The sequence below is a fragment of the Caenorhabditis briggsae genome, assembly GCF_000004555.2.
Source record: "Caenorhabditis briggsae complete genome, chrX, whole genome shotgun sequence".
Lineage (NCBI taxonomy): Eukaryota > Metazoa > Nematoda > Chromadorea > Rhabditida > Rhabditidae > Caenorhabditis > Caenorhabditis briggsae.
The window spans coordinates 15,262,204-15,289,114 of NC_013491.2; the positions used below are offsets into that span (position 1 = coordinate 15,262,204).

The 26,911-nt window shown below is 36.5% G+C and overlaps 3 protein-coding genes across 3 annotated transcripts in view; 2 read left to right on the forward strand and 1 right to left on the reverse strand.

Moving 5' to 3' along the window:
- The window catches only part of CBG15589, a gene marked incomplete at both ends in the record, with an annotated part of 6,427 nt that extends 1,767 nt beyond the window's left edge, over positions 1-4,660 (forward strand). Inside the window, 8 exons of the mRNA XM_002645398.1 lie at positions 1,529-1,692; positions 1,739-1,990; positions 2,048-2,286; positions 2,340-2,561; positions 3,402-3,550; positions 4,214-4,338; positions 4,384-4,523; positions 4,565-4,660. Of these exons, the coding sequence (XP_002645444.1) occupies positions 1,529-1,692; positions 1,739-1,990; positions 2,048-2,286; positions 2,340-2,561; positions 3,402-3,550; positions 4,214-4,338; positions 4,384-4,523; positions 4,565-4,660 (1,387 nt within the window). The remainder of the gene's footprint in view (positions 1-1,528; positions 1,693-1,738; positions 1,991-2,047; positions 2,287-2,339; positions 2,562-3,401; positions 3,551-4,213; positions 4,339-4,383; positions 4,524-4,564) is intronic.
- Positions 4,661-5,285: 625 nt separating this feature from the next.
- Positions 5,286-14,054, reverse strand: CBG15588 (the record flags this gene model as incomplete). Its single annotated transcript, XM_045240200.1, has 13 exons — positions 5,286-5,395; positions 5,836-6,180; positions 6,748-6,861; positions 7,735-7,995; positions 8,109-8,220; positions 8,269-8,412; positions 8,462-8,633; positions 9,106-9,246; positions 9,816-9,939; positions 9,993-10,092; positions 10,134-10,424; positions 11,093-11,329; positions 13,962-14,054. The coding sequence occupies 13 exons, from the start codon at positions 14,052-14,054 to the stop codon at positions 5,286-5,288; spliced, it is 2,244 nt and encodes a 747-aa protein (XP_045095713.1).
- A 12,294-nt stretch (positions 14,055-26,348) lies between these two features.
- CBG27922 lies at positions 26,349-26,602 on the forward strand (the record flags this gene model as incomplete). Its single annotated transcript, XM_045240201.1, has 2 exons — positions 26,349-26,423; positions 26,480-26,602. 2 exons carry the CDS (start codon positions 26,349-26,351, stop codon positions 26,600-26,602), a joined length of 198 nt encoding a protein of 65 aa, XP_045099654.1.
- Between the last annotated feature and the right edge of the window lie 309 nt (positions 26,603-26,911).

A 26,911-nucleotide genomic window follows, 5' to 3' on the forward strand; every position in this document is an offset into this window, starting at 1 on the left:
TCAAAAAAAAGTTCCTTCGTTGAGAAAAACGCATCGGAAAATTATTATTTTTTTTTCGGATGAGAGCCCTGGCTTTTTCTCGATGAAGGAACTTTTTTTTGAAAATTTATTTATTTTTATGTGAATCTACATGCTTTTCTGCATATTTTGATTCAATAAAAAATTACATTGTCGCACTGGTTCAAATTTTGCTCAATTGGAAATCTTGGGAATCTGGGCGTCACTTTGGACTGTTTTCTGGGCCCAGAAATCCCAGATTTGGGAACTTTTGACGCGCCATAATACCACCGTAAAAAATAATGTTCACCAAACGGGAAAAGCTCAGAGGGGTGGTCGAATCGTTCCACACTTTTTGGCCAATTATCAAAAAAAGGTACGATGTGACCTGTCACTTTCACTTCTCACCAGGGGACCGACGAGGCACTGGATCAACAAAACTTCTATTTGAGATAATGAACGGGAACTGTATCTCAACTATGTCAGAAAGAGCCAATGGGTCTCTGCACAAGAAAAGGCGAAATCGAGCTCAAACTGGAAGCTTTGGAAAAATAAGATTTTTTGAATTTGGTTAGACAGTGCTGGAATAATGTCCCGCAAGCTACCTCCAGGATCCAGTATCATCAACTCTGGCTCTACGGCTTTCAAATATAAAGTGATATTTATACACATCGCCCTCACCTCCAGAAAGGCTTGCTGTTCAAACTATTGCATGACAACGAAAAGTTTCTAAGTCGCCAGATTTCTAATTGAAATCACCCAACTTCTGTTGCGCTGGCAAAAAGTTATAAACTCCAACAGTGAATAAAATTCTTATTGATTCTTATTTTTCTTGAAGAAAACGCCTCTCGAAGAAAAGTGTCAAAGACTTTTTGGACAACCTAATAATTGTGGTCAAAGTGCAAATAGGTGGTCGCATTCTCTTAGAGTGTGCACGGTAAACTACAATGTTTGAAAAAAAAGTTTCGATATTTATTTCCCAAACAGCATAAAAACACCAATTTTTAAATAGACATCGTCGTGTTTGATTCATGACTGAAAATCAAAATTTTATTTTTCGACATAATTCGAGAGGCGATTTTGAATAAAATTCAGTGTTAATTGACAACTCGAAAGCGAGGTTTTCTCACCCAGACCTTTTTTCAAAGGACCCGTATTTTTTTAAAGTTTGTTCTTCCAGTTTTATGACCGAACTATTTAAAACATTTGAAGTTTACACTCAATCCGAATGAGATCTCAGACAAACTGACCTAACACTTTAAAAAAACGGTGTTCTCACTCAGTGTTTTTCCGAAAAATTCAATTTATCTTAGTCGGACTGCTTCTTTAAAAAAACGTAAAAAAACTTTCTAATTAAAGTGATTGCATTTGATTACTACAACGCAAATGTTCCGCAACTATTACACTCTTAAAAGTTGACCGAATTCGGCTAAAAACTGACATGAGAAAAATAATTGAAAAGCTAGAAAAAGTTGAGCTACAGTAATAAGGACAAAACGTATGCCAAAACACTCATCAATCGTATTTGCAGGAATGTGAAGTTGGCAGTTCACAAGTCGGAGTGTATCGTCGCTTTGAAGGAGATCACCGACAAGGCGCTGAGAAAGATTAAGGTCAGGGGACTTAACGAATGTAAGAATTTATTGGAGATCGAACACGAGAACGTGATCAAAATGATCGCCTCCATCGCCAACAGTGAGTTTTATTAAGGAAATATATACTCGAAAAGTGATATTTGCAACTCCATTCAACCGATCTCCATTCCTCGTGTTGGAGTATCTCTATATGGATCTGGAAGCCCTGATTTATGGAGGACGAACGTATAAATTGGAACACATCAAGACAATGTGCTCCCATATGTTGAGAGGAGTGGACGCTATGAATGGAAAAGGGCTCGTTCATTTGAACCTCCAGCCAAGCCATCTCATGCTCAGCAATAATGGCATCTTCAAAATTGCTGACTTAAGCATTGCTACAAAGATTCCGGCAAACGGTAAGTGTTGAACTTTTTTGATTACCATGAGTTTTTTCAAACCATTAGATTTTTCAGGAAAAGCTCCGGAGATCAAGGAATTTGGTGCACTCCACTACCGTGCTCCAGAAATTCTCGCTGGCAAGGTTGAGAATCTTGTGAAGACCGATATTTGGAGTGTCGGATGCACCCTCGGTGAATTGATTCTTCGACGCAAGGTTTTCGAAGGCGAGAATGAAGATGTCCAGCTTCGTCTCATCCAAAACGGCGCTTTCTCGTACCTCTTCCGCATCACTTTGAGTAATCCTCTCCTACGCGTAAGTTCATTTTGTGAGCAGTGAGATCAGATTATTCATACTTTGTATTTCAGGGAAGAGAAGCCATTGAAATGGCCATTCGCCTCATGAAGGTGGACCACGGGGAGCGTCCAAGTGCCAGTGAAGCTCTGAGAATGGAATGGTTTGAGAACAATTTGCAACCAGACGTCAGCGACCTTCTGAAGACTTATGAGGTGAGAACAATCATTATTCAAAATACCGCATTTCCTCTAATAAAAGCCCATGGTCTTTTATTTTTCAACTTCTTTCTCAGGGTGGGCTTCTATTTTTTTATGATTTATTTTCAAAAAAAATTCAAGGAAAAAATCAGAAATTTGAAAATTCGAAAGTTTAAAAAGAATTCTGAAATGCAGTGCTTTAGAATATATAAAATTTTCATTTTGCAATTCTAAAATCCGAAATTCTGAATTTATGAAATTCCGAGACTCTAGAATCACAAAAAATTCAAAAATTCTGCAATTCCGTGAAAATTCTAAAATTCTAAAAAATTCTGACATTTGGAAATTGAAAAAATGCGGAAATCGAAAAGTTCTAAAATCACAGTTCCGAAAATTCTGAAAAATTGAATTACAGTATTTTCTCTATTAGAAGCCCATGGGCCCATGGGCTTAGATTAAAGGGTGTGCTTCTATTAGAGGTCTGCTTCAAATATAGATGACCTTCTAGTAGAAGAAATACGATAGATTGACGGTATTTAATTTCAGGGTCCTCGCTACAAAATCGCATTCGACTGAAGCGGTTATGTGGAGTATCCATCTCCATCTGATACAAGCCTTATAAAATCAAGATTTTGTTATTTTTCTCTTCCATCCCAGTATTCAATTTTCTAACAAAGGAACCTTTTAAGTGAAGGTAGGAGTCAGCAGGAACCACTTGCATAGATCGAAATAGCATTGTAGAAAACCCAGAAATCCGTTTTCAAAGTCTGCTTACGAGACCTTTGAAGTGCTGAAATTTGAGTTTCAGTACCAAAAAATTCCATTTTCAGTGTAAAATAGGCAATTTTCTAATTTGATTTTCTCTACTCCTAGGAGGTTTTAGGACTTGAAACTTTTTTTATTATACCTACAATTATATAGAATTTAATTTTTCAGACATTTTCTAAAAAAAATTTTCATACTCGGAAAAGAGCATGGTCTTGGTCTCATAGAAAATCTAGACAAATTTTGAAACTTCCCAAAACTTTTCCAAAAATACATTTTTTCAGAAAACGTCTGAAAAATAAAATTCCACATAATTTTAGGTATAATACAAAAAGTTTCAAGTTTTAAAACCTCCTAGGAGTGGATAAAATCAAATTAGAAACTTGCCAATTTAACACTGAAAATGGGGTTTTTTGGTACTGAAACTCAAATTTCAGCACTTCAAAGGTCTTGTAAGCAGACTTCGAAAACGGATTTATAAGTTTTTTACCATGCTCATTTGATCGATGAGTGGTTTCTGCTGACTTCTACCTTAACTTAAAAGGTCCCCTTGTAAGTGCAATTTTCTTTACCCATTTTTCCCCATTTTCCGGTAAATTTTAAATTGTTTTTCTGGTACGTTTTGTGGGTATTCTTGAGGCCAATCCATTTTCACATGTCCCCCAATATCCAATCCACACAAAAACGGTGTAATCTTCTTTGTTCTCTTTTGTTTTGCAATAATAAAAACCTAATAATAAAAACCTTTTTTTTTATTTCTACATTGCAATTTCGAGAACTTAAAACTTTCTCATTGCAGATTTTTCAGACTTTTTTCTCTTTTTTACGCGCACATGAAAAAAAAATTTAACTGCGTTTTTCTTCAAAAGTTCATAATAAAACCAGCAAACCAGCACAAAACGTTTTATCATTTTATCAATTTTTTGGGCAATGGTTATTCGATTCAACATCCTTCCTTTTTGTTTTTTCCTGCTTTTTGGCAGAACTGCAAATTCTCATTTGATTTTTGCTGATGAAATCGTGGAAAAACAAATATCAGCTATTCAAAAAGTGGCGAAAACCGCAGATTTCAATGAATTGCTGACTTTGGTTTCTAGTTCAGTGTTTGGTAAGAATATAGGAAAATAAAAAAGGAAATCTGTGATATTTTCAGAGCTCGAAGATGGCGAAGAAGTCAGGAAGGCTCTCTTGGCAGCAAAAATAAAGATTCTTAAGGCAAAATTCCATCATCCTGGAATCTTCGCAACAGTATTGGAAAACGATATTCATTTGTCAAATATCACAATGAGAAGAGTGAGTTACTTGAATTTTTTAATTAAAAAGTGTATTTTAAGCACGAAAAAAGTAGTACTGGCTGGATTCTAGTTCGCGCAGGATTCCTCGAGTGTATCATGAATCAGGACGAGGACAGTTTTTGCATCGAGGACTGAGAAGTCACATGATAACCATACTGATAAAAAACAAATGAAATGGGTGTGTTTCCTTGTAAAGTTCTTTTTTCGATTGTATGTTTTCCCAATTTTTCAAAAAAGTGAGCATGTTTTTATTTTAATAGTACCAAGAACAGTGAAGTTAGACTAAAAAATTACTACCGGATCACAAAATGATAAAGAGAAAAACATGAAAGAGAAAGTACACATATGAAAATTGTACGCAAATGAAGATAATATGTAGAGAAGTTGTTAAATACAGTAGTAAGAAAATTGGGGAAAAGGGAAGCTAAAAAGGACAGTTGAGCAAAATAAATGGAGGGACTGTTTAGGAATACATTAAATACGTTACCATTAAATAAAATAAAATAGAATACGAGTAAGAAAATATAAAAAGACAAAGATTCAGTATTTACAAACAACCAAATTTCGGATGATTGAAAATTGAAAATTCATAAATGGACAAATAAAGGTTTGATAATCAAAAACAAACCTAGTGCGAGCGTACACTATATTGTGCAAGAAAATGGTGTGCGTCTACTCACTGTATAGGTTTTCAGAGTGGTACAATTCAGTAGATATTATGCGTGGTGTTTTTGTGAAGATAAGAGATGATGGGTTGGTTTTAATTTAATTGTAGACTTATCACATGTGGGTTCTTCTCACGTGTTGATATTGTCCCCATGGCAGGGATCCCGTGCGGTTGACTCGGACTGCTGATGCTGGTTCGCGACACTAGAAAATTGGAGAAAAAGTTTTTTTTTTGATATTTTAATGATGAAATGTAGGCAAGAGAGATTCTATAATTCCTCTAATCGATGCCCACTCAACTTTTCAACTTTATGCTCAATTATCTTAATTTCTGTGAAAGATATCAACAAATAGTCAAGTGATAAAATATTGATGATATTATGATAAATAAAATATTAGTTGACAAATGTCTCATATCTTCAACAGGAATTGAGATAATTGAGCTCAAAGTTCACGGTTTGGGTGAACTTCTTTTGACGAAATACGGTAATTGAAAAACATAATACTTACTTGGCTACTGTATGGTAAAAAAAATGTTTTTATTTCCTAAAAATTTTACTCCGGAATGTTATCATTTTGTCTACTTTTTTCAAACAGAGGACCCATGCTATCACTACTGTAATTGTACTACAAATAAATCTTACCAGAGTAGATTGGCCGTAGTTGAACGGTGGAAGGCGTTGTGCTAATGGTTGTGATTGCTGCTGGTCTCGTTGTGGTTGCTGCTGCTGGAGTTGGTGCTGGTACTGCTGTGTCCTCCGAAGTCCGCGAGGCACTTGGTGCGAAGAAGACCCGACGTACTGTGAATGGGCTCTTTCCGGAGTGTTGCGCCCGCTGCTGCAGTTGCTGTTGGCGTTGTTGTACTGTTGGGAAGCAGAGTGGTGGATTTGGCGAGCGTTGCCGCCGAACTGTCGCAAGTTGGGATGAACTGCGGCTGGTTGAGAGTGGTTGCGCGCGATCCGTGAACTGCTCGTTCGTTGCTCGAGAACCTGAAAACATAATGGGTCAGGAAAGTCAGGAAGAGAAGTTTGTATCTGGTTGTTAGAAGAACCACTTTTTATATACAGCAACGGTCAATGCGATATAAAAAAACGTATTTGATTTTCGACCTTTTTGATAATTTTCACGATCACTTTTTAAAAACTTTGGAAGGTGTAAACATACCGTGATGGAATACTTTGTATTCACATAATTTTTTTTTGAAATATCTTACTTTTTCTCAACTATTTGCCGATCTTTGAAAAACACACGCTTTTTCACGATTTCAGTAAATATGCGAATAAATGTTTCTCAAATTTTGGCAAATAGAAAAAAAAACTAAGAATTTCCAAAAAACTATGTGAATGGAGAGTTTTTGATTTTGGTTTTTTTTGGATCCTGCGAAGTTTTCGAAATGATCGGACATTTGACAGCCAAGCGCCAACCTCGTGAAAATTTATTAAAAATAACATGATATGTAGAACATATAATATGTAGAACAAACTTTATTTTGAAGTAACAAAGTTTACTGCCGTTTTAATCAAAGATCAAACACAGGGCAAACCCTTAGTTCTTACCTGACGGAGTTCGCTGACGAACGGGTTTGATCGGTTGCGTGGAGGATCGGACTGGACCGGGGTTCGGCCGAAGTAAACTTCCATCTCCTCGCTGCGGCGCGGGTGAAGCTCCCTCTGAAAGAAACCATCCCGTGCGAAAAAAACCCAGTTAATTGATAATCCTCAAATCAAACTTTTGCAAGTTTAACTATTCGGCTTATCAAGAAAGTGTCAATTCACTTCAATAGAACTGCAAGAAACCCAAACAAAAAAAGAACTCAAAATCAGATAAAGGAAAACATTAAAAAAAACAGATTTCGGGCACTTCAAACATGGGAATAAAGCGTTGGCGAGGGGGGAACAGTTTGGAGTGAGAATCAAAAAGCAACTCAAGAAAAATCAAAAAACCAGTGGCCACACAAAGTTAGAATAATTACCATTTCATGATGGCGCTCATAAAACATGGGGTTGGAATTGAAGCTGAAGCGATGATAAAATATAAACATAGAATTTGGAAAAAAGCTTAAAGCTTTTGAAGCTGAACTTAAATAAGATGTTAATTGACTTACGCGTTGTTATTGTGATTATATGGCAACGAAGCGTTGGAGAGACCTGAAATATAAGGAGTGATCGAGGTTGAAGCAGAGGATTAGAGCGTTTTTAAAAAACTGATAATGTTTGATGTAACTAATATTTATTATTAACTGAAACACTACCAAAAACTAAGGGAGAAATTCAAAAAAGATATAATTTTGCGTTAAAAACATCATTCTTTATAAAACATTGTTTTTTTTACGATTTCCAGTGTCTCCACTTTGCCGTCAAAACTTTTCCTGTCATTTCAGTTCGGAATGTTTTTTAGTATGTTGGGGCACAGTCACTTAACTCACCCATGTAAGACGGGAACCATTTGAGTTTCATGTTTTGGAACATATTCGTGCCTAGAGGGTTCCGAAACTAATCATAATGTTTCTAGCAAGCTAAAACAAAACAAAAAGAAACGCATACCATTGTTGGGTTGCGGTGTTTTGGGTAGCGGAGGTGGTGTAGCAGTAATTGGTGGAGGTGAATGCTCGGACTCAATAGCAACGGTTCTAGGTTTCCAAACAGGTGCTCCTTCTAGAGTTGGAACAAATTGCTCAGCAGGAGTAGCAATGACATTGCGTGTAGCGTATTCGGTTGTGGGTGATGAGTTATAATCTTTGCGTGGCAATGTAGGCACATTCACTACTGGAGCTGGTGATGGTGGGTTAGTTGGTGGCTCATCGTCTGAATTGAGGACTATGTGCGGGTGCTTGCAAAAACAAAACAAAAACAAAAATAGTGCGAAATTTCAAAACTCAGTTGATTTCGAAAAGGCTTGAAGATCTATTATTATTTACCTTCGCTGACCGCATTCGCTTCTCTAATCTCACTAGTTTCCTTGAGCTCATCTCGAGCCAACGCTGCTAGTTCGTGTTCGGAAACCACCGATGAAGATGTTGAGCGTCCACCCTGGAATGAACATTTCAAATTATGAAAAATACAACTAATTTATTTCACCTTATATCTGGATTGTGTAGAACTCCAACTTCCAGAATCAAAGTGTTCTTTATTGCTATCATAATCGCTTGTGATTGAATGACTCCTAGTGAATATCACATCTTGAAGAGACGGCCGGTGAGCTCGACCACCAGGTCTTGGTTTCTATAATAATTTTTGTTGAAATGTTGAAATTTATTTTGCTACTACTCACATCCAAAATTTTTAAGTCCGGACTCTCGGTGTACTTTTCTCTTTCATTGATCTTTTGCATTTGTTCCCATCGCTTTGCACGAGATTTTATTGCAATAGATGCTTCAGAACGACGACCAGACGAATCTTCTCCAGATGAATCCAAGGAAGATGTTGAACAGTGATATGGTTTTCTGGAGTAGTCTCATTTACAGGGTCAATTGGCTACGTATTTTTGGCCACAATCAGGAGTCTGGAGACCGGATGTGAAGCTTCAGATCAATTTGAATGTTTCGGAGTGTGTAAAACAGACTCAAATTTAAAACTTTGCATAGAATTTTCTGAAGACACTTAGTTTTCTAGCTATTTGGCAATTTTTTGAGAATACCTCTTTTCTTCTTGTTTACGTACTGAAACCGTGAAAATATATGTGTTCTTAAGAAGTTGGCAAATATCTGAGAAACAAAAAATGTTCTAAAAATTCTGTCAATCCGAAATTTTTAATTCAAATCTGTTTTACACCTTCCAAAATTTCAAAGAGATCGGTAACTTGTCAGCCGAGCTCCAGATTTTTGAAAATGACCAAAATGATAAAAATCAACTAAATGTTTTAAAAATATCTCATTGATCGGTAATTTATGGGTTTCAAAAATTCAGAGAACTCACTTCGGCCGCTCCTTTTTAGCTAAATCAGCAGTTCTCAAAGTGTTAGTTTGAGCAATACTGATAGTTGAAGCAATCTGAGCAAGTTGTTCCGGTGAGATTGTCAAATTTTGATTATTATTGTTGTTTACTGGTGTGGGAGCTCTGAAAATATAAACAATAAAATTTGGGCACACAAATCGGAGGGTACAACGATTCGAGGGTACAGGGGTTATGAAGTGATTTAGGGGTACAAAGTCCACAATTCGGGGTGTACAAAAATCATTTTTCTTTCTGGAATATGAAACTCCCAAAATGAGAGCTTGGTAACTCTCAATTACTTTGTATCCCAAAGACTCTCATACTGTTGTACTCTTCGAATTATTGCCATACTTGCAAAATTACGGGCCGGGCCGATGAAGTGCCGGCTCGACCCGGTCGGCCCGCTGTTTGTACAGAAGCTCATTTTTTAGAATTTTTTTTGGAAAATTTTAAAATTTTTTCAACAATTTAATCGAAAACTCTATTTTTTTTGACTACTTTCTACTTTGATAACTATAAAAAATATGTAATTTTTTTCTTTTTTAATTAAAAAAATTTCCCAATTTTTCATTGGAACTTTTTGTTGTCGAAAAAGGGCAGGCCGGCGGGCCGGGAAAATTGTCGTTTTGACCCGGCCCGGCCGTTGCAAGTATGATTATTGCATAAAGTTATTTTGTAATTATGGTTCTCACCCTTTGTTGGCTTGTGTAACGGCTGCAGCTATAATTTGAGTCAAATATTGAGCATCCAGTCCAGATGGGTCATTTCCAACACTTGGCGGTGGAGAGGTCATGATTGGAAGGGAACTCCCGTTTACTAAAACATTTCAGCACATTAATGAACTATTTCTCTTTAAAGAAAATACTTACAAAGTGACTTGATAGCTGGAATTTTCTCTTTGATCATATCGAGAGCCACGAGGTTGACAATCGCGAACCAACATGGTGTTCGATTCATATCCGCGCCATCCTATAATTTATTTAATAAAAAAAGTTTTTTTTTGAAATGACGCCTACCTTGACCAGAGCAATTCTCATGCAGGTTTTTAACAAAAGTGACCTTGCATCCGGAGTTCCATCATGAAGTTCTCTCTCCAATGCATGTTTGAATTTTCTCATATCAAACACTTTGTAGGCTTTTTCATCTTCTGTTACTCCATGATTTAATTTTCCATGTAACCGAACAACTCGATCAGATATGCAATTGTTTCTTGGTTCCTTCCAACCTTGGCACACAATCGGAGCAGCTCCACGAGCCATTCCTTTGATGTTTCCTTGGTAGTCCATTTTTAAAATGACCCCCTGCAAAAGAAAATTGTAAATACAGTTCCGGTCAATAAAATTTTTAAAAATATATATTCCAGTTGATTTCCGGCTATTTTGACCATATTCAGGAGTTTCGGATGTTAAAGGAGGCGAGACAGAAAAAATTTCGGGGACAGTTCGGGGGACGAAATCGCGCCGCGCTTATGTAGACCATCGGTCGTCAGGCGCCTTCGCGCCCCCGTAGCTCAGCCGGTAGCGGCGCTGTACCCCTGAGCTGCCTGTCATGAGTTCAACTCCTCAATGGGGTTCTCTATGCAAAATATCAGGAAAACTTTTTTTTTGGTGTCTGGCCTCCTTTAAGTTTTCGACCACTTTGAAAATTTTGAGGAGTGTGAATCAGACTTACATTGAAAACTTTGCGTTCACAGAACTTTTCGAAAGTTTCAAGTTTTTCAGCTATTTGCGGATTTCTAAAAGACGCTCTCAGGATAAAAAGGCCAAACGGGGATGTCTTTCAGAAATCAGCAAATATCTGAAAACTGGAGAGTTTTGAAAAATTATGTAAATGGAATGTTTTCAATCTAGGTCTGTTTTACACTTCCCAAAAATTTCAAAGTGATCGGAAACTTGACATTCAAAACTCAGACTCCCTGAAATGTCAAATATAAAAAAATTTGTTTTTAAGCCAAACTTCAATAACTTACATCTGCAATTTTCGCTCGAATCTCCTTAGTATGATCATCACGAGTTGGATTATCAAAATGATTGAATCCAAGTGTCTTCCCATCAAATTCATCTTCTGATCCATCAATAATTACAGTAGTTTTTCTCAAATACGCCTTTGCAACCCGTTTGCATCGTTCCATAATCACAATTTTCCCCCATATTTCATCGTCGATTGATCCTTCGCTCAGCTTGTTCAACACTTCTTTCACTTGGTCCTAAAGATTTCTGATCCGTAAAAGGGCAAGTGAACGGAAAGAGGAGGATGAGGAAGGATTTCTCAAGTGGATGTTCTCAAGATGCTTCACATTCCATCGTGAGTAAGTTTTGGGGTTTTTTTTGTGTTTTGATGGTCTGGCGGTGGTTTTTCTTGGCGCTGATTAAATGAACTCCAAATTATGAAAGCTATTTAAGATTTTATTTTCCCAAATTCCTAGTCAACGAAAAATTGGGTTCTGGGTTGTGTCATATAGTGCAAACTATCAGAAAAACAATGCACTTTTTTCCCTGTGGCGCAAAAACAAGTGTCAATATCTATTGAAAAGAAAGAAACATGAAATCCGTTAAAGAAAGAGATCATGCATCAAATCTTACAGAAATGTTACAATGTCTACTATACTGTAGGCATAATATGTATTTTGCTATACTATTTCATTCAAAAGTTCTAATGAAAACGTGACCGCTAGTTTGCACACATGGCACGTGATGCGTGCCGTAAGAAAATCGGTTTTTTTTTCGGTCCACGCTTGCCTCTTTTTTACCCATTGTCTCACTTGTCACTCTATTTCTTTTTTGCGTGAAAGCTGGTTCAGAACTATTGAGCAAATAAGAAACTGAATATGCTCGCAAGACGAGTGATGGCATTCGTCGTGTGTGGTCAAGATGGGTATTGAGAAAAGAAAACCCATCGGAGGAGAGAAAAAAAGAAGGCATGTTAAATGAGCCGATAATCGGATGGGAAACAAAGAACGATTAATTCTATGTGCAAATTTAAGATGATGGGAACGGCAGCAAAGATCGGAGAACGTTTCATGAAGATCGTTGTGTTCGTGTTTATTGAAAAAAGATTATACCGTATTTCCTCTAATAGAATCTCCCCCTGATACTTGCACTTTGTGCTCAATTATCTCGATTTCTGTAGGAGATATCAAAAATGAAGATTTTAAAAAAATTTGTGAAAAAATGAGGAACATTTTATTAGATTATAAATTTTCAATAATTGTTCTAGGACTTGAGATAATTGAGCTCAAAGATCAAGTGAAGGGATCTATTTGAAAAATGTAGTGACAAAAATGCTTGTTACGGCCCATGCTCGCGGTGGGCATCGTGCTCAAAGGAGGCATTCTCTAATAGGGGTCATTAACTGATAGGGGTCATATTGAAATTGTCTCTTACAAGGGAGGTGTTTTCCGACAATCTTTGAGAATTTTTTTTTGAAAAATTGATACACATATATTGGTGCAGAGAGACAACTTCAAAATGACCCCCATCTGTGAATGCCCCCTTTGAGCACGATGCCCCCTTATTTTTCGGTTCCCTGAGAGCATGGGCCGTTTGTTACTGTATTTCTGTAATATTAAAAGAAATACAGGAACAAATAATTCTCCAATTTTTTAGTGCATTTTTCAAAATATGCAGAACGTGAATTGATTTCAGACCGCTATTTTAAATATTTTTTTAAAGATTATTAGTTGAATTTTTTTCTAACAATGGGTATCACAGCCTGTGACACGTAAATTGTGGATCAATCTAGAAGAATATAAAAATAACGAAAAACTAAAAGAATGATCATCCTACTGTTTAACTTTTAGCTTATTTATCTCGGTTCTTGTGGAAGATATCAAAAAATGTTCAACTAACAAAATATTATTAATATCACAATTGACATTTTACCAGTTGACAATTTTTCATTATCTTCCATAGGAAATGAGATATATAGTCTAAAATAGACCGGTTGGAAAGCATTCTATTAGAGTACCGGAGGTATGTAGAGTTTCGATTGACATTCTGTTTCATCAAATTTCGTTTTCCTGGAAATTGGCTGCTTGTGCCGAAAAATATGATTCATCAATATGTTAACTATTATGAAACTATCCGGAAATCAAGTCCCTCACATCGAATTTCATTACAAGCACTAGTACACCACGTTCAATAGATCAGGTGTTCGAAAAAGTGACGTTTGCGCTTTATCTCTCCCTCAGCATCTATTGTCTTCTCATTTTTCATTAATTAGCCCCCGACACACGGGTTTCCTTTGCTCATTGCCGACATCGGTTCCTTTTTTTCTGTTTTTTCCGTCTTCATATGTTTGTGTTGACAAACAAACAAGCATACGAATCAGGAAAATATTTGGCTAGCCTTACTATTTTTTGTGAAAGACAAGAAGGGAAATTAGGTGGTTTATAAAAAATAATGAATGGCGAAATTTTAGAATAACGTATGCATCCAAAATATTTCAATTGTTTTATCAAAAACTATCCGAAACTCAGTATTCCCGCAAGTTATCAATTTTCTATGTGGTGCTTCTGCTCACCCACTTGATCAAAAACTTCGACCATCATTTGAAATCTCGCGCAGAGCTTACGAGAAGAGCTCTGAGATATACAGTGTCGAAATAGTACAGAGTGTGACGAGAGACACAGAAAAAGGGATGTTTGACACTCAATACAGATGAATTTGATATCTTGAGGGCGATTCTCGCCTTGAAAGAATACAGTGAAAAGAAGAGAGAAAGATGGAAAAAAATAAGAAAACTCTTGAGAAAATGATATTGTTTTTGCGGAGAGGAATGTGGAGGTATTGGGGTCACGATAAAAAGAAATTGGGTGGTATGAATTGTAAACTACTTACCAACAAAAATGCGTCGGTGTCGTACCAAGTGTCCGAGTTCGGATTGGTTTGGGTACCATGAACGAGAGAGGATCGAGAAACACCATTCTCCATCTCCCTGGAAAATAAAAAATATAGGAAAAAAGGAAGATATAGGGGAAATGGGTAGAAGTTCAGGGGAGCTTTGGTTAATTTTAAAAATTTTTGATTTGCAAAAAATTAAATATTGTTCTGGTATTTTCGGGAAAACTTGTGAAACTCTCAACTCAAAATCTCGATTAACTTGAGGATTTTCATATTCAAAACGTGTACAAAAGGTCTTTGGAAAGCTGATTTAATAGAGTTAAAATAATTAGAAACGGTATTCAACTTTTTTTTTTGATTCTGACAAAATTCAATTAACGTATGATAACGGTTATTACAGTATTTCCTTTAATAGAATTGTGCCGTAGTTTTTTGAATAGAATCCCACCCATATCGTCAACTTTCAGGTCAATTGTCTCGCTTTTTGTGCAAGATATCAAAAATTCATCAACTAATGAATTTTTTATCATAATATCATTTTACTAGTTGACCATTTTTTGGTGTCTTTTACAGAAATCGAGATCATTGAGTTCAAAGTTGCATTAGCTTGTATTAGTGAAAATACGGTAATTGATATAACAGTGTTATCAACTGAGTAAGTTTTCGAAAGATTTCGGAGTATTCAAAAGTAGAATCAAAAATAACTAAATTTAAACAAACAGGGAAAAAGTAGCAATGGAATTGAAACAAAACTGAAACTCTTCTCTTACAAACCTTTTATTGGAATCATGAAAAAATCGTTCAGGATTAAGTCTAGCCGCTGCGTTTAGACCTTTTTCGCGTATCGTTTGTCCCGGGTCATAGGCCCTATGCATTAGGTGGCTTATGTGATTTCAAGCAGTAAATTCAGAGCAAAAGTGATTGTTGAAGGAAGAGAGAGGAGGGAGGAGGGCGTTGGTTGCGGAAAGACGAGTCAGTGACGGAAAATGAAGGAGTTTCGGGTGCGCGGGGATGGGGACTTTCCTACTTTTCACTGGGGTTTCACTCACTCGGCTTCTTTCACTCTTTTCTCTCTTTTTCTCAATTATACAGTTTTTCCGCGCGGCAGCTGGCTCGCCATGAGAGAAGCCTCGCGCCGCTTCCGGTGATTGCCAACGCCCCTAGAAATGTCTATGACAGCCCACGGAGCCACACTATCTCGTTTCACGCCGCGCACTGTGTTTTACGCTTTTTTCGCCTTACAGTGCCGGCGCGCCTCTGGAGGTTTTGCTACTGTAGACTCTCCACTGAATTTCTAGCGATTAGCAGCATATTGCGTGAGGGACAATGGGGGGGGGGTGGGAAAGGATTCGGAGAGAGGGGACCAGATACCTGTCAATGTTTGTGAAGCAAGGGGCAACTGTAACGACACAGAGGCCACGCTTGTCGAGCCACTTGTTCTAGAAGAACGGGGTAAAGTATGACAGAAAAAAACGAGGAACGCTAGTCGAAGTGATGAAAAAAAATGAACGTTTGGATTAGTCAGCTGTCGGGGACTGTATACGGGAAAAGGGAAAGAGCAACAAAAAACCGACATAAGAAAGAAGTGCGGCGAGTGTACAAGGAAAATAAAAATGAAAAAGGGAGGAACGGTGAGGAAAGTGGATATGTTATATCCATCCTCATAACAATCGTCCTTTCGAAGATAGGCGGAGTTTGTCTCAGAAACGGGTTGATGTCTGAATGTTTTTTGAAATGTATATACTATATGTGGTTATTCAGCTAGGGAAAACACTATGTTTCTTGCCTAACTGAATAAACTCTTTAGCAAAATCTGAAGTTAAATGAATTTTGAGAAATATGAAAAAGTCGAAATACAGGTGTACGTAATAAATGGATTCATTACAAATTTCTGTTTTAAAAAATTGAAAAGCCTCTTTTTAAAATTTTCTTCCAAGATTTCCCACTCCAGCTGTTTCCGAGTTTCCAATCCAAGTTCCAGAGTTCTATTGTTTCAAGCTCTCCCCGCCGAAAGTTTACAAACATCGACACATAGATACACACAGAGGTACAAAATCGCGTAAATTCCTTGGATCGTCCGTTTTTTTCAATGTCTGCACTTGCCACATTCCGCGTGCTCCCTTCCGCGCGCGTTGCTCACCCTTCTTCTTTACTCACTTCGCAGCTTCCCTCCCAATACCATAGCCAGCACAAATTTCATAATTTTTGCTCATTGTGAGAGTGTGTGAAACGTGTGAGTGACACGCTACCGGGAGCAGGTTCTAGTGCCTGTTGACATTGGGTCAATATACAAATACATTTTCACTCCAAGCTTCAGTCAGTCATATGGAGGAGCTGGCCGGGAGGGGATTTCTTGACTTGGGGAAAAGGGGTGAAGATCATATTTTGTTGGGATTTGAGTACAAATGTTCAAGTTGGAATACTATGTTCTCTGCTCAAGTGGCATAGTTTGTAGAAACTGTAGACAACCGTTTATTCAGTGAACCTCATAAAAATCAAACAAATGGTCCAGGTTGATTTCTTCAATAAACATGAAAAAATATTGAAATCTAAAGAAAATTTCAAAACCCTATAAGGTCTGCTACAGTACTACAGTGCGGTCAATATCTTTGGGACCCCCCCCCCCTCCTCGATTTTGGCGGTTCCAGGAGAACGGGAAGAGATATCAAAATTTTGTAAACCCCATTCGATTCAAGATAGAAAGAAACCCTAGGGGACAAATTTTCATGATTCTACCACTTTCGTCATAAGAGTACCACCAAAAAGACCTATTTCTGGTCTGTCAATATTTTTAGGACCCCCTGGAAATTTCGAAATCTTGGTCATTTTTTGTTGAATTTTCGCTTTTAAACTGAAAATAATTTCCAGTTTCGTGCTTTTTTGCTACATTTTTAAAAGTATCTCAAAAACTTTTCATAATTTATCGACTTTCCAAATTATCATTTTTCCCAATTTTTCCTAATTTTCGGGTATTTTTGTAAAAGTTACCCAATTTGTCAAAAAATTCAAACTATTCACAGAGAACGGTCATGGAACACACAGAACGTGATGTAGGCTTCTATTAGAGGTTGGATTTGAAAAGTTGAGCTCTATTTGAGAAAATACGGTATTTTCAAAATTTTTGTCACGATTATTACAGATTTTCAATTTAATGTTATTTTTTCACAGATAAGACTAATAATGAAATCTGCTCCGATTGAAAACATTGACCAAAAACCTACGAAAATCTGGAAAAATTGAATAACAACAATATATGTTCAAGTTAAGGTATTCTTCGTTCTTAGACCCTCGAACACGGCTCTTGTTTTTTTCTGCTGCTTTGATTTATTGAACCAATAAAATATATTATCATCATTTTTATAATGATTGAATTTTGAGTGTCTCTTTGACCAATTGTCATGCCGCTTTCCCAGAAGAAAAATCTGTAAGATCCGAATTGATCCACCATAAAGTTGTAGACCAGAGTTGCACGGACAGGGAAACTTTTTTATACGGACAACGGACAGCGGACAACGGACAAAAAGTTTTCTAACGGACAACGGACACGGACAACGGACAGCCAAAAATGTCCGGACAACGGACAACGGACACCAAAATTTTCCAAAATCGACAATTTTTTGCTGAAAAAATAGAATTTACCGATGGAAAAAAGCCATGGAAAAGAAAATCGGAGCTCATCCACCATTTTGACTGTTTTTTAACGGAAAATTTGAATTCAAATTTTTCTGGTAAACGGACGGACGAAGACAACTTTACGGACAACGGACACCGGACACCGGACATAACATTTTTCCACGGACAGCGGACACGGGCAACGGACAGCCAAAATGGCCGGACAACGGACAGCGGACAGCGGACAACGGACTGTCCGTGCAACACTGTTGTGGACCTTTCCGGTCCCAACAAATTTTGACAACGGTCATAAGGTTCTCAGTTTGTGTTCCTATAATTCAATGTGTTAGGCAAACAGCTAGGGAATTGTGGATTTTTAAAAATGCGGTTTATAAGATAAAATTTGTTTGTAAAATTCTGTGATTTCAAAACAGGGCTTATCTGAATGATCATTATTTGTAACAATCATCAGTTTTTCCATGTCTCATTCCTTGTGACAAATTTCAGAATTCCTATTTTTCTGATTTTTTTTTTCACTACTAACGTAGAAACCGTCTAAACCAAATCTAGCGAAATGCTACATATCGATTTGTCATTTTACGCCTGGCAAGATTATAAGAGCAAAATTTCAGACAGAATGAACCGATTCCTTCTGACTAGCTGAAAATCTTCTGACCCTCGTAAATGTGATGCTCCATTTTTCTTTCGAGATTCTTTCGAATCAGAACATTGTCATGTGCAGTTATTATTATTCTTCTCAATATAAACAGTTTATGAAAAACAACTAACATTCTTCTCTTGGGTAGGCGGGTCAAACACTTTTTTGTCACCCAAAACTCTAAGCAATCTGATATGTATGCTTTTGTTTGTCTATGTATGCCCATTTTCGTTTTCTTCCAACCACCAGGAAACTCATTTTCACACATTTTGGTTAGGTAAGCACATTCAATCAGTTTTCTTCCATTTTGCATCTGGCAATCCCGGGGTGACCAAATCTTTTTTTTCCACTCGTCATATCGGCTTGATCTTGACTTTTTTGTTGGCATTTCCATTTCATTCGATTTCATTTTGTTCAAGAGAAATGAAGAAAAATTAAAGCCAGCCAAATCCCCACTATGAAATGCAAAAAGAAATGTTACCGAAAATCCTTTCGAATTTCTGATGGGCCCACTCTCGTGCACAAAAAGGACGAATGCTCTTTTTTCGCTCGTTCTTCAGACGACATGCCGTTTTGCTTATGCTTCACATAATTTGGAAGAAGCGTTTCAAAAAGAAGAGATGAGAGGAGCATATGATGAGAAGATGGTGTCCTTCAACCACACACACACACACACACACACACATTTTTGACAATTCATTCTTCCCCGTCCAAATTTTTAATCTTCATTTGTGTTTCTCTTGTATTTAGAAGTGAGCGAGGTCTTTTTTCTCATTTTTCTTGTTTACAGGAACAACCCTAGATTGAACTTCAAATATAATTTTCAAAAATGTTGATGCTAACTTCAATGCAACCATCCTACAGTTTCCAAAAAGAGGATGAGAATACAACCCGACGAAGGTAAGTCTTTAACGAGTTAAGACACTTTCACTAGCTTTTAGCCTCACAGTAATTCCAAAGTATCCGCTATTACAGTAATAACTGATTAAGGAAAATATTGTAGCCCAATATTCTAGTGAAAAAATTTCAGACGTTATCCATCAACATTTCTGAAAACAACTTGAATTCTTAGTTTTTGCAACAGGTGAAAATGAATTTTCGTGTGGATTTGATTTTTCATAGTTGATTTGTATCCTAAACGTTGATTTATAGTGTTGTTCAAAAGTTAAAAGGTACATGATCAATTAAACATGATTCTTCGAAATTCAAAAATAAAAACTCGTTTTGGAATATAAACCTTAAAACCTTGTAGAGTAAAACAGTTTGGGATACTGTATTGGAGTGAAAATGACTTTGCATTTCTTTTGACTCGAAGATTCATTAAATAAAATTTTTGGAAGTGTAGTTCCACGGAAAAAAATGCGAAAATCTCAAAATTCCAGCAGGAATATTTCCGAATTTTTTCCCCGGAATTCGAGTTATTGGACTACGATATCTCAAAAAGTTTCCGAGAATCTTTGAATTTCGAAATTCTTAAATTTTCAAAATCGGAATATTCGAAACTCCGAAATTCCGAAATTCGGATTTCGGAAAAAAAGTCGGAGATATTTAAAGATTCCAGGACTTATAATTTCGGAATTTTTCACATTCCGAAAAACTCCGAAGGTCATTCCGGACATCTCTGATATAATTCCTCAAGGTATCAACGGTGGAAAATTGATCAAATTTTTTCATGTCCCTATCACTTTCAGGAAAAGATAAATTTTTAACGAGTTCTCAAAAATTTTCCAAAATAGGTCTAGTTTGTTTTTTGCTTATATTCAATTTGAACTGATTCTCACATGTCAACAGAATTTATTTTTGTTTTTCGCTTTTTTCAAGTACAAAACCGTATTCTTCTGATTTTGTTGTACTTGAAACGACAACGACTCCTTTTAAACATCTATGAAAGTTATTGAAAGAAGAATGAAAAATATTATTGGTCCCTCAAAAAAGATAGAAGAAAAATGGGAGAGAGTACCTGTTCACGCAGCACAAACTTTGCGTCACGTCAAGACTGACGAGAGAAAGAGACTGGTCCCTATCTTGTTCTCTTCAACATTTCTCATTTTTTTCGAGGAAGGGCTCTCACTGGGTGAAGAGATAGATAGGCTGAACAAGTGGTCAGTTTTTTTTCTGTTTCGTTAGTTTCACATTTTCCCTTTCCACTTTTTGAAAAGTGTTTCAAAGAATGAGATTGAGTGGAAAGCGATTTATCAACTCTAGAAGTGCCTTTTATCAGTTCGACAGCCTCAGTCTTAACAACTTCATAAACTCAGAACCTGGGGAGGCTTGTGTTGTAATGAGCGAGATAGAACAGACAAAGTAATATATTTCAATGTTGCGAATGTTATAAGAAGAAGATACTAGTAGAAATATATAACTTTTGTGTTGTAACAATCCAATTTGTTCAAAGAGACATTTGAAATCAAGTGTAGTAAGATCAAAGAAAACAGTATTAGAATGACAAAAAATACAATTTTGACAATACTTCAAAAATATCTGCCAAGTATTATCTTACTAGTTGTTTTGACCATAACGCATTCCGTGTTTGTGTTTTTCAGAGAAACGAAAATTACTATTTTTGTTATCATACCTAGTTATCTGCGTTTAGTGAGCATTTTCACTTATTTTTCAGCTTAGCCAGAGCATTAATTTTTGACAAATTTCTTCTCAAAACTTTGCAGAAATAGTGTCAAAATATCCGAAATCTAGAAAAGAAAAACATTTTCGGAACACAGTAGTTTAACGGCCAAAAAATCTGGAGATCTTATGAAATCCTATCTCTAGATTTTATGAAATACTGTCTTTAGCATACATGTTGATAGCCGGGCCGGCCCGCTTGCTCAAAACCCTCGGCCCGCCCTTAATGAATTTTCGAAATTTTTATTTTTTTCAAAATAATCGTAATCGATCAAATATTAATTCAAATACGTATTCGAAATTTGAAAAATTCGATTTAATCCAATTTTTAGCAAAAATTTCAAATTTTATTTCGCCAAGGAAGAAACTTTTTTGCTAACTCCGACCTCAAAATAGTTTTTTTTCATAGAATCAGCTTCTAGTGTAGATTTTCTTTTATTAAGAATGAAATCCATCTCTATAAATGATGATTCACTTTAAAATTTCAAAAAGCGGGCTGGCCGCGGGCCGGCCATCTTTTCCACAATTATGGTCTTTAGTAAGCATGTTTTCTTTAGCTCAACTATGACACTAATATCTTACAATTTTCTATCAAAAGTTATCAAAAAAAAATCCTCTTAAAGGAGGCCAGAAATACATCAAAAAAAAGTTTTCCTGATATTTTGCTTAGAGAACCCCCATGCGGGGTTGAACTCATGACAGTCAGCTCAGGAGTACAGCGCCGCTACCGACTGAGCTACGACCGATGGCCTACATAAGCGCGGCGCGATTTCGTCCCCCCGAACTGCCCCCGGAATTTTTGCTGTCTCGCCTACTTTAAACAAGAAAATGAGCGAAACCAAGAAGAAAGATAATTTTTTGAAAACATTAATCTCATTAGTTATAGGCTAAAAATATATCTTAATACATATCTTACTAAACCTGATACCACTAGATTTTATGAAATACCACTTCATTTTTTAATAAGACAAAACAAATTTCCGAAATCATACTGGCTACAGTACTTCCCATAATCCTAAGTTCCGTCTTACCTGTCAATGAGTCATTTAAAAAAACTGTCATCTTCTCTAAAAATAAAGATCATTGAGAAACTTTATTTTCAATTTACCCCAAGATATCCACCTTGACAGTTGTGTTACAATGCTCTTCCAGTGTCTCCTAACGCACACACACATACACATTTATGAATGTGCTTTGATGCTGAGCCGGCTGCAGCAAATTAACCTAGTTTTCGTCTTATTACTCATCAAAAAAAATGTGGGTGGCGCTTTGTGCACAATTTTCGCTCATCCTTTCTTCTCTTTTCAATCTTACTTTTTGCATCTTACACGCAACATTTCAAGTCTTTCTTTTTGTTGTGGGTAAAATAAGTGATAGAATATTCTATTCAGAAAATTTCAATTAAGAAAATTAATAAAATGACTTCTGTTACCCTCTAAAAATCAGCATTATTTTTTAAAGCTTGAATTTTGTGTATACTCGGCTGCCTGCGACTGTTATCTTTTGGGCGATAGTTGGAAAGATTCCGCTAGGGATTTTCCCAGAAGGTGCCCAAACAGCGCTCAAAAGGTGGCAAAAGCAAGAGAGCAGAAGCTGGCTGGCTTCGCCCTGGCTTCGCCTAACAGGTTCTACCTTCGCCTTGGGTTCGCCTAAAACTTTTTTTCGTCCAAAAAGCGCCGAAGCTAGCTCAAAAGGTGGCGACGCCCTAAATTTGCCCAAAAGACGACAGTCGCATCTGACTATGCAATGTCTTTTGAATTTTCACTTTTTCTTTGTTCTAAAAACTCATGAAAACAAATGCCTATGTCAGCGAAGAAGTTCTCAGAAAACTCAGGATTCTAAAAAACGGCTTCAAGTGTTTTTTTTATTGTGTTTTTTTTAAACTGCTACATTGAAGTATCAAGGCTAGGGACCCGCACACACGCATACACAAACACTTTTTATTTTATTTGATTTCATTCGAATTTCGTCTGTGTGTGTGAAATCATATGTTGACAACTCTTCCTCTTTCTTTTGTTTTGCTTCTTCGTCTTCGAAGAGGACCACAGATATTTTTTTTTTCACCCTTCTGCTTCTTTCTTCCAATCCTTCTGCCGCCGTTTCTTCGTTGTGCTCCGATAAATATAATAAACAGTTGGTATGGGGTGTGTGCGGACTGGCAGTTTTACAGAAGATAAAAATGCGAATGAGATTCCACCCTTCACGCCTTCTGTTCCTTCTTTTATGGTTCTCTGCATTGTTTTTAATTTTTTGTTCCTATTTTTGTATCGGGCGACTTGAAATTGGTGGTTATGTTTTTCAGTTGAGGTATGATCCTTTTCCTTTTGTTTATTTTTCTTTTTTGAAAAATACTAGAGCAAAAATCTATAAACTCCAAAATAACTTTTTTTACTGAAAACTTGGAGATGGGTTACAAAAAGCTTCGAGGTCTAGGCGGCGTCTGATTGAATTACATTTGCACTTTTCTTTTGAAGCGTTGAACATCATCTTTTTCCCCTTCTTCATATTTCTTCTTTTTCGGTTGTAAAATATACATTTTTCAGTAGTACTTGATGGTTTTGAACGGTTTTGATAGGCAAGCCGTCAAAGTTAATTTTCCTTTTTTCAGGAGAAAAAAAACCAATCTTGAAAACTGTTGAATGTTTCTGGCTGTCTAGTCAATAGTTCAAACCCATTTATCTTATTGAAAGAATCTGCAAAATCTTTTAACATGATTTTAAAATGATTCGCGTGCCAATTGACCTTGAAGCCCTCCCGATGAGCTCGACAACGAGTCATTAGAGCGGCGACAGGATAAAGTGTTCAAGACAGAGTGCAAGAGAAAGCGAGACGCAGAGAGTCTCGGGCGATCTGTCTCGAGAATCAGACTCTTCCTTACTCCCATCGTCTCTGCTCCGATATCCCCTATGTCCTGTGCCCGGGAGAAACTTTACACTTCTTCTTCCTCCACTCACGCCTTACTCTTTCACGTTTCTTTCCTGGATTCTCCATCGGTTAATCCTATCTTCCTGTGCTCTCCTCGCACACGATCCTCGTTCCGATTTGTGAGTAACAAGTTCTCAACAACATTTACCACCGGCTTTTAAACTGATCATGGCACCCAGTATGACGCCAAAACTGTTTCTTTTTTGAATTTAGGAATTGTATCCAAATCTTTCAAGTGTTTATTCCCAAGCAAATGTTTTCAAGTAATCATAATCAAATTCAATTATTTAGTTTAGACATTAATTTTTCAAAAATTGAAAAATAGCTTTGGAGGATTTTTAGTTTTCTGCGATAACCGGGAGAGACCGACGTGTTCTTATTTTTCAGAACTACAATACCGAACGAGAAGATCATAATTAGATATTTCAATGAAAAATAGTGGAACTGGTCATCTCGATTTGTTTGATTTGTACAAAAAAAATTTTGAAAACCAATTTTGTCTTCCGGAATTTCCAGATTAATCAAAAACTGTCCGACTAATTTCTTTGTAATTTCAAAGTTTAAAAGTTTCCACTGAAAAATTCGAAATATCATGTCTTTTTTTATAGCACATTCGCTTTTTTTATTTTTATCAAAATAATTTTAAAGAAATGTTATTTTTGAAATGACTGACTAATTGAATATTGAACTCTGAGTATAACAAATTTTTAAAAATCATATCCCCATACAGTACCGACAGTAGTTTCTCGAGTTTCTCAGAAAATTTTTTTTCAACTTCTTTTCTACGTTTCAAAGCTTAATGCCAAATTTATTGTCAAAAATGAACCCTCTCTCTCTCGCTCACCCTATGAGTATCAAAAAAGCAAAAAAAAAGAAATCCGAACTTTATGCATGCGGAAATCACGCTGCCAAATAACAAACAGGGACGAAGAATGAAATTGAAACTAAATCCTTTTTCTCCTCCGTGTGATTTTCTGGCGTGGCTGACTTTCATTTCAACTTCTCTAAACTTAAGCACTTGTATTCCTAACACCGAAAATGAAACTCATCAGGTATGTTTTGAACAATTGAAATAACGCTTATGATATCTTAATCATCATTAAACCAACTTTTTTCCCTAAAATCTTATCCCTGATATTTGAGCACACACTTGTTTCTTTTTCCATTTTTCTCTCCATCTTTCTGCACGGGGTAAGTCCACGGTGGGATCTCTTGCTCACGGAGCAAATACAGTGTTAGAGAAAGAGACTTTTGGTTTGCAACATCCCCCAAGACAGCAGATATTTTTCTCCGCGCTCACCCCTTTGTGTGGATTTGAGTAAATTAAGACAGCCGGTTTTTGGGATTCAGGGGGAGTGAGACAGAGGTTTTTTTTGTACTTACTGTCTTGACTTGACTTTTTGACATTCCAAAAACTTTTTGATCTACTGATCTTGGAAAGATTGATGAAGAATTTGTGATTATCCTAGCAGTTCTAGTAGATCAATGCCTGGTTGAGAGCTTGTACATTTCTGAGCAAAAGGATTAATGGTTTTCATAATTATTATTTGTGCTGTTTTTAGTGGAAAAATTTATGATACTGTGCTATCAGTTTGGTTGCATTGAAAAACTATATATCACTGAAAGAATATTTCTAATTCAAAGTTTAGAGTGTCGCTCTGGAAGAGGTTATTCGAAATTAAATTTTTCTGGTTTTTCAGAAGGTTATATTCCTTGATTTTTTAGATTTTACGAGTTTCGCGAGTAATTTTGATTTTTCACTAATTTTAATAACCTCAATTTTCAGAAATTAATTCAGAACAGGCATTCTCGGTGATTACCGTACCCAAACTTTCTAGTCAAGAAATAATTTTCAAAAAACTCACGAAAATTGATTTCGCTATAAATGTTAGTTTCTTCTGAATCGTGATAAATCTCAAAAACTGTTAAGCTTAATATTTTCAAAAATACCATCAATTCCATCATTTTTAACTTTTTCTTATCTCTTGTGACCTCTTGAAAAAGTCTAAAAAGTTCAAACAAACACTTGAAAATGGAACGGACGGTTTTTTTTTTGCCTTCTGATCTTCTATCTTGTATGTTATCATCAACCACATACTTTCTTCAAATCCGTTCTGCTTCAAAATTTCAGCATCTCTTATTTCTAAGCCCGTTGTCTGAAAAGAAGTGTCATTTAGAAAACAAGGATGTACGTGGTGTCTTCGCGCGTAGTGTTTGCTCCCCCATCCAGATATACGGGAACAAAAAAAAATGAAAAGAGGGTAGAAAATAATAATAAAACGCTTCTTCTTCTTTGCCACTTGTCATCCTTTCCTCCCTCTTTCGCCGTTTTACAATAACATGTGCCCAATCCTTCACATTCTCCTCTTTGTCCTTCATTCTATTCTTGTCGTTTTGTCTTGATCTGTTCTTATTCTCATCAACATGAGAAGCTCGAATTGGTAATTCTTTTTTGATGATTCTTTGGAAAATTTCTGATAGATGAGTTCCAGTTTGACTAATATGGAAATTGGACACTTCCTAATAGCAAAGTTAAAACCACAGATTCTTATTTCAGATTTCGCTCAATGAGTGACCTTTGCAACGGTTTTGAACCACAAAACTATCTCAAGGAGCGTTGTAAAAAGTGTTTCCGTCCAAAGGTACTTTTTGAAATTCGAGTCTTCGCCGATCAGACAGCTAATATATTGTTCTTCAGGATAAACATGTCGAAGAAGCTACGGTTACACTGTCTGCACTAAAGAAAGAACGGAGGAGGAGTTGGAAAGCTTCAAGTAATTTGGATAATGGAGGACCTGATGACGGTGGGTTGGGTCGTTAGAATTTAGATGGAAAATATATGAATCAGAAGAAAAAATGTAGTTTCCTGGGTTGTTCAAAGTTTTCCGAAGCTCATATATCAGAAGTGACAATCTATTCACATTTGAAACTTTTTCGGTTGAATATAAAAGGTCGTCAAAAGATTTCAAAATGAGATTTGCACTTTTTGGCCCTTCGATCACTAACAAAACTATGCTTTCATATCCGGTAAAACAAAACATGAATTTTATCACCTAAACTGCAAAGTGCATATCCTCTCACACGTCATCTGTCAGATTCCCACGATGGACAAACGTTTCAGGAGATTCAA